Source organism: Centrocercus urophasianus, unplaced genomic scaffold (assembly GCF_019232065.1).
Source record: "Centrocercus urophasianus isolate 14NV4802_14NV808 unplaced genomic scaffold, USGS_Curo_1.0 seq_1216, whole genome shotgun sequence".
In the NCBI taxonomy this organism is placed as follows: domain Eukaryota; kingdom Metazoa; phylum Chordata; class Aves; order Galliformes; family Phasianidae; genus Centrocercus; species Centrocercus urophasianus.
The window spans coordinates 25195-39060 of record NW_024884383.1 but is presented as its reverse complement, the minus strand read 5'-3'; the positions used below and the strand labels follow the sequence as shown (position 1 = coordinate 39060).

The 13866-nt window shown below is 49.8% G+C and overlaps 1 protein-coding gene across 9 annotated transcripts in view; it reads right to left on the bottom strand.

Annotated features, from left to right (window-relative positions):
* Positions 1-2182: 2182 nt before the first annotated feature.
* Positions 2183-13866, bottom strand: part of ZBTB46 (zinc finger and BTB domain containing 46) — a 36340-nt gene continuing 24656 nt past the window's right edge. For 4 of the 9 annotated variants that reach the window (XM_042811203.1, XM_042811211.1, XM_042811208.1 and 1 more), the window contains 5 exons: positions 11361-11533; positions 10001-10052; positions 9599-9910; positions 5525-5700; positions 2183-3503 (listed from right to left, as the gene is read on the bottom strand). In XM_042811203.1, the coding sequence (XP_042667137.1) occupies positions 3123-3503; positions 5525-5700; positions 9599-9910; positions 10001-10052; positions 11361-11533 (1094 nt within the window). In that variant the 3' untranslated portion in view covers positions 2183-3122. The other 5 variants (XM_042811209.1, XM_042811210.1, XM_042811206.1 and 2 more) reach the window with 4 other exon arrangements.

Below are 13866 nucleotides of genomic sequence, written 5' to 3'. Positions count from 1 at the left end.
GGGGAGGTGCTGGGATGGGTCGGATCCATGAGAAAAAATAAAAGATTTGGATTCTTTTTGTTTTTTAAAGGATGACGCTGAGCTGCGTGATGGGGGGGATGGAAGGGGGGGGGGTCGGTCCTGCTGCAGCCCCCTGGGATGGAATCACCCCAACAGAGGGATCCCCTGCGGGATAAAGGCAGGGGAAGGGCTGATGGAGGGCTGGGAGCCAGCTGCAGGCAGGGAGCGGGCACAGCTGGGGGAGAGCACAGAAAAACCAGACGCAACGTTAGCAGCAATTTCCCCAGTTTATTGAAAGGGATTGATTTCTGCACGTATGTCTACGCTAAGTCCCATCACAATGTATGCACACTCAAAGGGCACAGCTCTGGGTGCCAGGCAGACAGAGACCAAAGGGAGGCCCTGTCAGCTGAACTACATCGACAGGGAGTCAGTACAACACAGCCACGTCCTCTGCTGACCTCGGAGACCCAAATCTCCTCCCCCGAAATATTTAACACATCTTCGATACAAACACAGCTTTTATAATAATCATTATGAAGTCAGTTATAATATAGAATATTTCCGGCAAAAGGAAATAATTCACCATCATCATCTTCGAACACCGCCCTCTTTCTGTTCAGCTTTATTTCTGCAGACAGGTTTAAAGCACGTTGGAAAAATAAATAGAGGTGGGAGCACACACACAGCACTCGTACTAAAGAACTAAAAACGAAGGCAGGAACCCAAAACACAGCGCAGGGCAACCGAAACGTACAGAGAACCACAGAGAACCATTCCGTATGGCTTTCGTAGGAGTTGCAGAATGAGCTGAAAGAAGCTCAGCTCCTTGGTAAGACTGCAAGGATTCCAGTTTTTGCATCTGCATGGAGTTCCTTTCTAAGGGGGCAGCGAAGCTGTGGCTCTTAGCACGGGTCAGAGGGCTCTGTTTGGTACACAGAGTGCAGCCCCCAGAGAGGAGTGGTGCTGGATGATAATGCTGACACACTGTTAGCTTTTCTGTGCAGCTTCCTTTTTAAAGTCATTTTTAACCTCTTTCTTTCGCATCCTCAATGCTGAGTGCACCCAAATGGTGCTGCTGGGCTCCATGTCCAAAAAGGAAAGGAAAGGAAAAATGGGAAACGTTTCCAAACACGAAGCAAAGCTGAGGTCACCCCGGGCTTTGAGGGAGGATGGGGGGCTCCCAGCTCTTGTGCTGTGGGATGGAATGTCACAGAAAATAAGGGGGCAGGGGTTGGGTGTACAGGTTCTGTTTTTAAATAGGTTTACATATCAAAGCAAAGCTGCAGCCATCTGTAAGTACTGTGTGCGTTTGTCTACACAGAAGTGGGGGCACTCAGGGCCCCTGCTATTGACAGGGCCGACAATAAATACAGATCTGTGGGAGTAGAGCTGCCTGGCACGGGGCTGGGGCAGCTTTGGGGCCTGGAGGACGGCAGTGAAGGCTGATGGTAGAACACGGGGATTGCTTTCGTCTGCCCAAACACGGCCGTGGGGCTCGACGTGGAGCTACGATGCAAAACCAAGGTCTGTGCAGCTCAGTGTTTCTGCACCACCCCCCGCTGCAGCACACAGGGACCAGCACAGCTGGCAGCAGTGGGACACGTTGAACCCCATCCCCAAAGTGCAACAACGCCAACAGAGATACGTGCAGACGTCTGCATGGAACTGCAGAGCAGGGCTGGCAGCCAGCAGCTCCGACCCCGAGGGAGCGGTGGGGGTGAGGGCACCACAAACCCTGTTTTCTTGCCGAGCAGAACCACGCTTCCATCGAAACCAACACCTGTAAGGAGCTCCCTCCCCACCGAGATCCTTTCCCACCGTCGGAGGATAACGAATAGCACCTTGGAGTCATTTGGCTGGCGGCACCAGGTTGTCCTTGGCGGCAGCTTTCAAGGAGCGTCGTGGCAGGCAGCGTAGAAAATGGCTCCGTAGCGAGGAAGGAGCGAGGTCTTCAGCTTTTTCGGGTTGTTTTTTTTTGCCTTGTTTTTATAAAAAAGCACCAGAAGCAAAGAGGTGAAAGGTAACACGGATTTCTTCTCGCCCATCAGGACCCCTGCAGAGCACTGCGAGTCATTTCCTCGGGGCTGGAAGCAGGCAGCCGCGCTCCATCTGGACACGGAGCATCCAACCACTCGGAGCCACCCAAACCTTTCCGAGACACGCCAGGAGAGAAACCTGGTTCTCATAAAAACATTTTATTTGCAAATTTACATGAAACCAGTGCAGCTGAGATCGAAGGGTTTCCTTAATAGCTTTCACACCTACCAACGATGGACTGAAGCCCACCCAGGTGAGATCCCAGCAGGATTTGGGGTCTCCTCACCTCGGCGTCCCGTGTTTCACAGTTCATCCTAAAGGTCTCGCTTTTTCTACCGTTTGCATATATTTGTGAGAAAGGCAGCTGAGCAAAGGGAGGAAAGTGAAAATATCAGTGGAAAACGCCGACAGGTGGACAATTCCCTGTGTCCTTATAGCAAAGAGTCCATGAAAATGCCAGCGCCCATCGGTGGGCGCGGAGACGCAAGGCTGGAAGACAGGACACGGGTACGACGCCGCTGGGTCCTAGAAATGCCATCATCTTTTTTGATGGTGATCCTTCTGGAAGCTAAAAATCTACTTTTATGACCAGAATCGTAAGGCTGCAATGCCACTTGCCTTTTGATCTATTTGGCTCGGTAAAAAAAAAAAACAAACAATAAAAACCCTCTTTAAATAACTTGCAAAAGGCCTGCATCGTTAGGGGAAGCCCTCGGAAACGTGCGCCCATTCGTTCCCACCACCTCTAGTTTGCAATTCCACTGCTGCTGGGATGTTAATCCATAGAAGAGGTGTTAAGCACCACCCAAAACCAACGTCGGACACAACATCTCCTGGAGCTCAATGCAGGGTGGGACGGGGGCACGTGCCCCTAGGATCCCCATGCAGGATCGAGGAGGAACAGCAGGCGGCGGGGCCGTGTTGCTAACACACATCCAAGTGGAACAGAGCAGGACTCGTTTAGAAAACACAAATAGTTTTGCACACGTGGACGACAACAAGGCTATGTAGTTTCTGCAACATACTCCTTCCTCCCCTGCCCTCCCTCCCCCTACAAACAACAGAACGTGACAAAAGGATCCCTAAGAAATCCAGGTAAAATCCTTGTCGTTCTCCCCAGAGTTCTCCTGCGAGGAGTCGACGTCTTTGTCATCATCCAAAATCACGTCGTCGTGCGCCATGCCCACGTCATCCTTCCATTTGATGTCATCGTCGTCTCCCGTCTCCTCGTCTCCCTCCACCTTGATGTCATCCGGGTCTTCCATGTACGCCCCCTCCCCAGGGTACAGCTCTTCAGGGGACCCCTCGGCCCCGCTGGGCTCCAGGTGCCCGGCCACGCTGCGCCCCGAGCAGTCGGCGCAGACGCCGTGCCGCCGGGAGCCGTGCTTGATGCCCACGCTGGCTGCAGACATGAACACCCTGTTGCACACCTTGCAGACGTATTTCTTGTCCTTGCTGTGCACCTGGGGAAGGGGAGGAGCAGAAGGGTTAACGGTGACGGAGCTGGGCTGAGGGCTGCGTGAGGGCTGCTCAGCTGCCTTTCTGCTAACCAAGGCTTTCGTCGTGCCAACGTCAGCCCCTCACAGTAATTCTGCTCTGTAACGCTGCAGTACAGTGGGAAATCATGTCATCACAGCATGGTTGGCTTGGAAGGGACCTTAAGGCTCCAACTGCTACCGTGGACAGAGATGGCTCCCACACAGCAGGCTGCACAGGGCCCCGGGCCCCTGCAAGGATGGGGCACCCAACGTTCTGTGCCAGAGCCTCACTGCCCTTGGAGTGAAGAATTTCCACCTAACATCTGAGCTGAATCTCCCCTCTCTTAGTCTAAAATCATTCTCCTTTGTCCTATCACTGTCACGCCACCTAGTTCTCAAAATCCTCTTGAAAATGCCTATGATCAAGCTGGGAATATTTGAGAGGAACTTCCAGCTTGCAGCCACTCAGGATGCTGCAAGCAGAGCAGGAAGGAAGCTCTGCACACACAGAGCCATACCTCCAACCAGAGCTGGACACAGAGCTGGACACAGAGCTGGACACAGAGCTGGACACAGAGCTGGACAAGCCCCGGGCTGCACTTCCTGCCTGCTCCTGCAGCCGGGAAGCACCGCTTACACCCTGTGACCACACAGAGGCACCATCCGAGATGCAAAGACTTCAGGAAGAAAACCCTGTGTTTATTTCGACCGTCTGTCTCAAAGAAAACAGACATTTCTATTGAATTTACATTTTATATGAAGGCTATAAAAAAATCCTTTTTGATCTGAGCTAAACACGAAACTAAAATAGCCCCTTTTGTCTTTAGTTCTCAACTGAGGAACTGAAAGAAAAGAAAGTTTTTGTGTGTGCTGAACCTGTTTCCTTTTTCTATGTTATTTTTATACAATATTTTCCCTTGATGCCTATCAGCACTCATCTCTGCAGATTTACCAGAGAGCTGACAATTAAGCCCAAAACACTGTACAAAAAGGAAATAAGATTAGCAGACCAGCAAAGCACACGATCCCAGACGTTCAGATTGCCACGAGCATTACGCCTTTGGTAGAGGAAGCTCTTGGTGCCATTTGGATATAATCATAATCACAGAATAAGAAAATGCCCCTTTTCACAGCTCCCTTTCAGAAGGAGTGCTTTGGACAGCAGGGCTGCCTGGAGTCTCACTGCAACACCCCTTGGGGAGATGCTTCCCATCCAAACTCGAGCAGAACTAAACTCTGTTGTGTGCTCTCCAGAACAAGCAAGCAAGCAAACAAACAGAAAAACCCCAACAAACTTAAACGAAACAAATGTCTTTTTTTTTTCCCTCCAGTGCAGACCTTGGAGTCACTTATGGACGACTGGAATGAAACCAAAGTGCTACTGTCAGCACTGCACCTTTTTTCGTTGTTGTTCAGGAACTTATTCTGGTACTACAAATTTGTACCCAGCTGGTGTTTTCTATCTACCTTCAATTCCCTACATGAAGATGGTCTGAGGGAGAGATCTGGATAGAAACTCCTCTTCTGTATGGATTCACATTCTGATTCTGTTTTCACCTCCCCACATGTATAATAGTAAAGTGAACCTGACCTGCAAGCTCCAAGCACCAAGTCAGCGACCTAGAATGATTCCAGCAGAAGAAACGGAGACCTAACTCAACTTGCAGATCCCCTCAATCCCACTCCTGAAATACAGCCTGTGGGCTGGGTTGCTGGGAAGCAGCACTGCAGAGAAGGACCCAGGTGTCCTGGTGGCCAATGGGTGACCAATGGGTGACCAATGGGTGACCAATGGGTGACCAATGGTTGACCACGAGCCAGCAGTGTGCCCTGGTGGCCAGCGAGGCCAATGGCACCCTGGCACGTGTTAAAATGAGCGTGGCCAGCAGGGCATTCTGTGCCACCTGCTCCGGGGAGCCTGCTTGACACGATGCCCAGAGGTCCCTTCCAACCCCTCCAGTTCTGTGAATGTCATCTCCACACTGCACACAGCCCCCAGCCCTTACCAGCGTGTGCCTCTTCATGTGCTCCCGACGCGTGAACTTCTTCCCGCAGATCTCACAGGGGTAAGGCCGCTCTCCCGTGTGGGACCGCATGTGTCTCTTCAGAATGCACTGATGCATGGCAGAGAAGCTGCAGTAGGGGCACTTGAATTTCTTCCTGATCACTGTGAACTCGTTGACTGTAAGAGAGCAAGCGAAACGAGCAGATTACTTTCACAATGTCCCCTCGTGGTCGGTGCTCTGGTTCAGCGTTTCCTGTTAGATCAGATCGCTGCGAAATCACACTCTCACCCCTTCACCACCTGCAATTTTCTAAATCCATGTCCTTATTCCATATTATTAATATCCACTGTAGCTGAGAGCTTTGCCTTCATCAGAGCAGCTTTGGAACGAGGCAGAACGCAAACACGAGCAGCCCAACACACATTGCCTAATGCTGGTCAAGGAGCAAACAGCAGGCTGGCAACCTGTTGACAATTCTGACTTACTGTAGGGAATCACCCTCAATACCAGTATCTAAAACCCCAACGCTTGTTTGCAGAGCACCAGCCAGCAGAACCCAGCAGCAGCACCACACTGTGCTGGTATTTGGGGCTGCAAGCGAGTCCCCTGTGTGTGCTCCACTGCTGCTTCAGTGGAAGTGCAATGACTACAGCTTATCCAGCAGAAACAAGAGGTCAGGACTATCCATGCTCCATTATCCAGCTTCCAACTAGTGCTACCGCAGCACAGATACAGAAATACAGAGGAATGCATCGTGCCAGACTACAGCATGGCCCTGGTGAGCCTCCTTACAAGCCAGCTCTACAAGTCTAAGGCTTTGATGGTTCTTCTCCCCCCCCCAAATCACATTATACCGAACTGGAAAACGATGAAATTTTATTTGAAGTCGTTCTGACATTGTTGATTCTTTTCTTCTTGTCATCTCCTTAGGAGTGCACAGACAGCAGGCTCGGGGGACGCATCCAGCACTGACAGCCCAGGGGTCCAATTTGCCAGCAGAATGCACACAGCAGCTGTGTTGGTATTTCCTCCTCCAAACACATTGAAGTGCAATATGCAAAATGCAGCAGGTGGAAACAGAGTGTTTGCTGTTCCCCGAGGACATCCACCCACTATAAATTTGGGATAGACCATCCACACAGATATGCCTTTAAATCTCTACAGTTCTTACAGTGCTATGGCTTCCTATTCATATGTTAATTTTCACCCATTTTTGTCCTAATTATCACCACTTCTCAAAGCAATCTATCGTTTACATAACAAGGAAGGGAGAAAAAAAGAAAGCAAATTGCAGTTAATCATCATAAGTACGCTGTATCATGTGTGCTAATGGATTTGTATAAATGACAATGACAGGAAAGCAGAGGGAACAAGGCACACGGCAGACCTGCCTGTAGGCATGTGACACATGGAGCAGCGTTTCTGGGTGCCCGCTGAGGTGCTCTGTCCCACAGCAGATCTGACATACCGTGTAATTACCAGAGGCAAGGAGCCCACTTTCTCCTGCAGGAGAAGTCTTGCAGATGGTTCACAGCGATGGCACAAGGCTATTTGTGACAGATATGTTTCCAGTCTGATCTTGTAACCGTTTGCATTACAACAGCCACAAAAACAAGTGTCCTCCCTAGGATTGCTATAAACCCACTGCCTGGCAGTCCAGACAGCAGAGGTGGGCTGTAAGCTGATAGAGCAGAGGATGCAATGCCCAATTCTCCCTCCACTCTGCAGCACATCCCACTGGTACACCGAGCAGCTTGCTTTACCCCACTTCAGAAAGAACCAACCCAGAGGTACCTGCAACCAGGGCCAGGATTACACAGCCAAGCGCTTTGGAGAAGGAAATGCTGCAAAAAACCTCCACATCCTCCACCACCAGATTGTACCTCAATGACCAGATGCTCTCGGGGGTTTACCACGAATATCAATCATCCATTTTATGGCTGAGCTACCACAAAAGCTTACGAGGCAGCTGCAAGGCTCAGGTGCCAGCCCCGCATCGGCAGCACGCTGCTCTCACAGCAGTCCTGGACACGCACAGCTTGGCTGTGCAACCACAGCAGTGCCACGGAATCACAGCATCATCGAAGTTGGAGAAGAGCTCTGAGATGCCCAAGTTCAAGCAAACCCACCTCACCGTGCCCACTGACCACGTTCCTCAGTGCCACATCTCCACAGCTCTGGAACACCTCCAGAGGCAGTGAGCCATCACCCCTGGGCAGCTGTGCCACTGCATCACTGCTCTTTGGCAGCCTTGGTTTTATTGAACTAATGGTCACCAGAGAGCCATCATATTTAGCTTTGGATCTTTTTTACACACCTGAAAAATAACAGCACTGTTGGAAAAATAATCATATCAGAAGAGTTTTCTATGCAAACCCAATGGGTGATACCCTATGGAAGACCTCCAAGCTGAAGGCAGGAAGGCAAAGTGAAATACCACTGAAACTGCTGCTGGAGCCAAAGAGCTGGAGGACTGCAAGGAAATTGCTCTGTGCTGAATGAAGCTCTCAAACAATCTGTGAGCGTTTTCATATGCAGTTACAACCTACAAGTAATTGATTCTGCCAACATTTTTAATTAGGAAACTCTCCATTGGACGATCAGACATTGTCTATCCAGAGCAAACATGTCCGTGTGACACACGTGTCACATCACATCCACGGGGACGGTGGCGGGGTTTTCAACACCACCTTTGTCCTTTGGACACACCAGACTTGTGACTGATATTACAGTGGGACAACATTTGCACACAGGCACGCAAAGAACCAGCAGGAAATGCTACTGACCAGAACTCACTGCAATCCTCCGCAGGTGCACAGCCCTGCTGTGCTGCTCCCACGTTTCCAAGTGAAACCCATTTTGGCCACTTTTTCCTCTTGCTCAGCTTTCCACTACCTCACCTTTCTGCTTACTGAAGAGTAAAGTAAACCACGAGGCAACTAACGAGCTGACAAGGAACTAGAAAAGCCAATGCACTGTGAACTAGACACAACAGCAGAGACGCTGATGAGAACAACTGCACTTAGCTATGCTGCTTTCATTTAACAGCAGCTACAGCCTGGTTTGACAGGTAAATGTATTGCAAAAGACATTCAGTGTTTTTTTTAAATAAATAATTTCATGTCACAAAACATGAGTTACAGTAGGATTTCCACCTTTCACTAAGAACCACTCCTGGTTTTCTATGCACACCACTGCTGAGACCTTCTTCACAAGTCGTTCTCAAGTTCCAAAGCATACATTCATCTTGGCTAACATAAATTATATTAAATAAATTAGCTGGAAAATTTGCACAACCGCAGAAAGCCCCAGCCATACCCAGGTATATTTTCTAAGAACTTCTAAAAACTCAAAAATGAGATCAAGTATTAAAATACACCAACGCTGTGGCAATTGTCAAACCCCAAACAGTGTTTTGCCTCTCCTTCAGATGACACAGAAGCCCAGACCTGACAACACCTCCCAGTGCAAAGCAGCCCCACACCCCCACAGCTCCTCATTTCAAGCTGAACAACCCTGAAATGCTCAAATTGTACCACAAACAGAGCATGGGACCAGAACACGGAATACCGAACTCTGCCATTAATTCCACTAACGTGCTCACAGGCTTAGGGATGTCATTTTCTCAGGAAAACATCACCGTTTCTTTTATAAAGCACTTTGAGATCCACTGATGCATAAAGATAAGTGCGCAGGATATCATACCACTAAGGCATCCAAAGTGCCACGATGTAGACTGACCAAGGACATGTCCACACCAGAATCACACCATGGTGCAGCTACACGGTGTGTGGCACCAGCACCCAACCTGGTCAGTTTTGAGGAGTTGCTCTACAACCTTACACCTCTTGTAAGGAGACCGTTTGTTTTCCTAGCTCAGCAGCAAGGCCCAGCACACAGCGGCCGGGCAGCACACCTTGGCATGGCGAGCGAGGTTCTTCTGTGTGCCCAAGCCCTTGCCACAGAGGAGACACACAAAAGCGCGCTCGATCGAGTGCACAGACACAAGGTGCTGGGTTAAGTCTGTCTTGTCACGAAATGGCTCGGTGCAGCTAGGACACTGCATCTTCTTACAGTTGAAGTGGATGATCTTCTCGTGGCGGTCCATGTTGGACTTGAGCGTGAAGCTGGCGGGGCACTGGGCGCACTGGAAGCGGCCGGGAGGCACGGTGCCCAGCAGGCCGGGCCGTGTACGGGCATCCAGAGGGAGCAGCAGGGAGAGGGCAGCCTCGTGCTGGTAGATGTGCCCGTGGATGTGCTCCTGCAGCTCCTCTGCACGCTCAAAGACCCTCCTGCAGAAGCCGCAGGTCAGTCCCTTGGGCAGGGCTGGGTCTGGGAATGGGCTGTCGTGGGTTACATCCGTGCCTTCTGACCTCAAACACGCATCTGAAATGGAAACAGACACACGTGTGTACAAATCACTGCTGTTGGGTTAAAATAATGGTTGTTTCTAAAGCATTTTTACTCTCTGCTTACCTGAGTCAGAGCTATCAAATGGCCAAAGTGCCAGAAACCCATCGTAAGCAGCCTGCGAACGGAAAGCACGCTCAGGTTACGGCATGCCCATAAAGCACCCATCCTCAGTGCTCAGCCCCAGCTGGGTGGAACGAGTTGGTCTGTAAGGCTGTTCTGTCACTCCGTGATGTGATCGGGCCCCATGCTCACAGCTCACCACTTGTCCTGCCCACATCACCACCCGTACAAAGCTCCCTTTGTCACAGTGAGGTCACCAGGCTGTGCTCTGCAGGGCTGCTGCTTAGGGCAGCCACCAATGTGCCTATTTCAAGCGGTAACCGAGTTCTTGGTGTCCCTCAGCACCTGTAGCTCGCACTCAGACCAGTAGCAGACCCAGGGCACATTGCCACCGAATACAAAAGAAGTGGAAAATTTTCCCTTTGCCCCACGCAGCTGCCTTTCTTTCCATGTAGCAAAGCCCATGCAAAACTCGCTTCCCTTTACGCAATGCTCCCTGGCATTGGTAATCCACCTTATAAATAAAAGCTGATTTTTTTCCCCGTGTGCAGCGTGGCAGATGGTGGCCCAGCACGGGGCCGTGCGGCAGGGCTGCAGGCTGAAGCCCCAGCTCCTGTGCTCCGCTCTGCATGAGGAAAGCTGGGCTGCCACCACGTGGGTAGTGCCAAACTGCAGAAACTGAGAAATGCCTCAGAAAGGTACGGGTGCCCCATCCCTGGAGGTGCCCAAGGATGGGTCGCACAGGGCCCTGGGCAGGCTGAGCTGGTGCAGGACCAGCCCATGTAGGGGTTGAGAGGGCTGTACGGTCCCTTCCAACCCAACCATAACGTGGTTCTGCAATCTGTAAGAATCATTCCAACTCAACTATTATATCCTATGGCAATTTGCTTCTAACTCTACTTAGATCACTGAAAGAAGCCCATATTAAAACCACCAGAAATGGGCAGCAAAGAGCTGGGAGCTCAGCTACCTTTACGCCATTATTAATGGAAAAGTATGAATAGCTTTTAGAATGCACACTGAGGTTAGGAAGAAGATATAAGGGCAGCAACAGCTCTGACCCTAACAGACCTCTAGTTTTAAAATGACCTCTTTTTATTCAGAACAGCTAAGATATTGGTGGTATATTGGCTTCTTGCAATAATCTAAGGGGCCAGAACCACCGTCCCTGCAGGCGTTCAAGCACATGGAGATGTGGCACTGAGGGACATGGTCAGTGAGCATGGTGGGATGGTTTGGGGTTGAACCTGGGGAACTTGGAGCTCTTTTTCAACCTTTATGATGGCCATAGTCTTTCAAAGCTCTCCTGACTGGAGATAACTGGATTCTATTGACACCTCTGCCTTTCTCCCCATGATCTTACCTGGGTGGAAGAGGGCAGCTCTCCTTTCGCGGTGGCTTCTGGTGACATGTCACCAGAGGAGCAGCTGGCGGGGGGGCTCTGAGTGGCAAGGTGTGCTGCAGGCAGCGGGGGGGACGCAGCTTCCACTTTGCCATCACTTTCGCCCCTGGAACGACTCCAGTTGGTGCCAGGCCCTGGAGAACACAGGAAACGAATCTCACCCGCGTGCACCAGCACCAGCTCAGAGCAGGGACGGGCAGAGACCTCCTGGCACTGGGGGCTCTGGTGGCGGATGGGCGCAGCTCTCAGGGAGCGCCGCTGCCAACGCAGCACCGGGAGCTTCACAGAACGCACACACAGGTGTGGCTGTAAGTGAGGTTTCCTGGAAATGGACGCTGGAGCTTTGGACCTCAAAACTGGAGTTATTTAACGCAGCCTTGATCTCAAAGTGCTTTATAAAAGATGGAAAAATACAGATACATGTGGCTTTGACGCTATTCCTAGCAAGCAGGAAGTTCCAACAGTTGTACAAAGCGATTCAATCACACCCGATAGTTGTTCCATTCCAAAACCCTGCTGTAGGTGAGCAGGAAACCATTGCTGGTGTGATGGAAGCAGAGCACAGCCACCCACTGCCCCTCAGCAGCCAGCAGTACACAACATCCCCAACGCTACACCAGTGAAGAGAAACCCTACAGAAAAGAGATCTGTACGACGAAGACCAGCACGTGACAACTGGCTGACCAGCAGCCAGCACCTGACTGCACCATGCTAATGATGCATTGGGCTGGTCTTCTCTTTATTAGTATTTTTTTGGATGAGCAAGTAGGTGAAGTCAGAAGCAAACACTGCACGGAAGTCAATTCATATTTAAAGCATTATGCCCTAAAGGATTTTCATTTTTAATACAGAAGTGTACCAACAGAACACAAGAGCTGCCCTCCTTAATGCAGCAGCAAACAGCAAAGCTGATGCTGTGCTGGAGCACAATGCCCTCATCTGGGTCACAACGTGGCACTCATGTACAACTGCACAAAGGTTTCTAAATCCGAACAATCCCACACTTTTATTATTATTAAATAAATCAGCTCTCAAACAACACAACACAACGGCACCAGCGTGATTTTTTTAAACAATCACTGATGTTTATTTGGGTTTAACTAGTGTAAATAAGGCAGGAGGAGAAACCCATACGAATGACTCAGCCTTCGTACGTGAGAAATGAATTTGTTTTGTCCCATTCTGACCAGTATGGTGAGAAACCATTTTCCCTTACAAATTTCCATCTGTTGAATTTTAATGAAAAGTATTTTCACTTTGAAATGGGGAATGAATTGCTTCCCTTTTGCCAGCTCTGCACAGGGATGCACTGGGTTAGCAGTGCTATGTGAGCACAGCGTTCCCTGGCAGCTGGACAGCATGCTGCTGTGGGAAACAGAGAGGAAAGGTTATCACATCTCATCTACAATTACACTCATTCTCCCCTGAATCTTGTTTTCCCCCCGTTTTAAAATTCCACACCAAACTGAATACCTTTAATTCCCATTTGGGAAACTGACTGCTGTGCAAAATGTATTTCTTTAACACGTTGTGCAAGTATAAATTATTGGCCCTGATGAACTAACTAAAAATAAAGCATTAGCTGGTTTGCCCAAAAGAAAAGAGCTCTGTGTGCCATGCAATCTTTCGGACAACAAGCTCCATAGGAATTGCTTCTATAAACAGTTTCAGTTGCAAGAGGGTAAACAGGAAAAGCCAAACTTAGAGCCACAAAGCAGCGTGCAATGGAGTGCTCTGGAGGAGGGGAGCTGCTCCTCAGGGCAGCCCAACCCAACCACCTCCAATCTGAAATGCTTCCTTGTAGAAGAAAAAACAAAACTAAGAATAAGGAGAAAACAAAGATGTAAATTAACCAACTTACTCCCTAAAGTGTATTAAAATTCTCATTCTTTGGATAATACTTGGCAAAAACATCTAAAAGCATCCAACCGAAGCCTTTGAGATTTTGTAGCTGTGGTGTAACTACACGTAGCAATGCTACCAAAGTTCAGCACTGTCCCACCAAGGAGCTCCAGCACTGCTGAAGCTGGAAAGTGGCAAAGAGCAGCCCCAAAACCATGGAAAGAAATGGAAAGCTGAAAGTCTTACAGCATCTTATCAGAAGAACAGCCCCAAACCAGGCCACGCAGGTTCAGTAACCAGTAATATCCAAGCTGCCCATAAATAACTCACATATTTCTTTCTCCAAAACCTCTACATTCAGGTTTCTGACTGCACAGTAGCAGTCAACCTCAAGCACGTGCCACGAACATCACAAACCCTGAGAGCCACTCAGCCACCCACCCAGCCATTCACCCAACCATCCATCCAGCCAACCACCCATCCAGCCAAACAACCACCCAGCCATTCACACAGCCATCCAGCCAGTCACCCTATCAGCCACCCAACCATCCACCCAACCAACCAACCAACACTGCTATTCATCCAGCCAACCAACCACACAGCCATTCACCCACCCACCCACCCA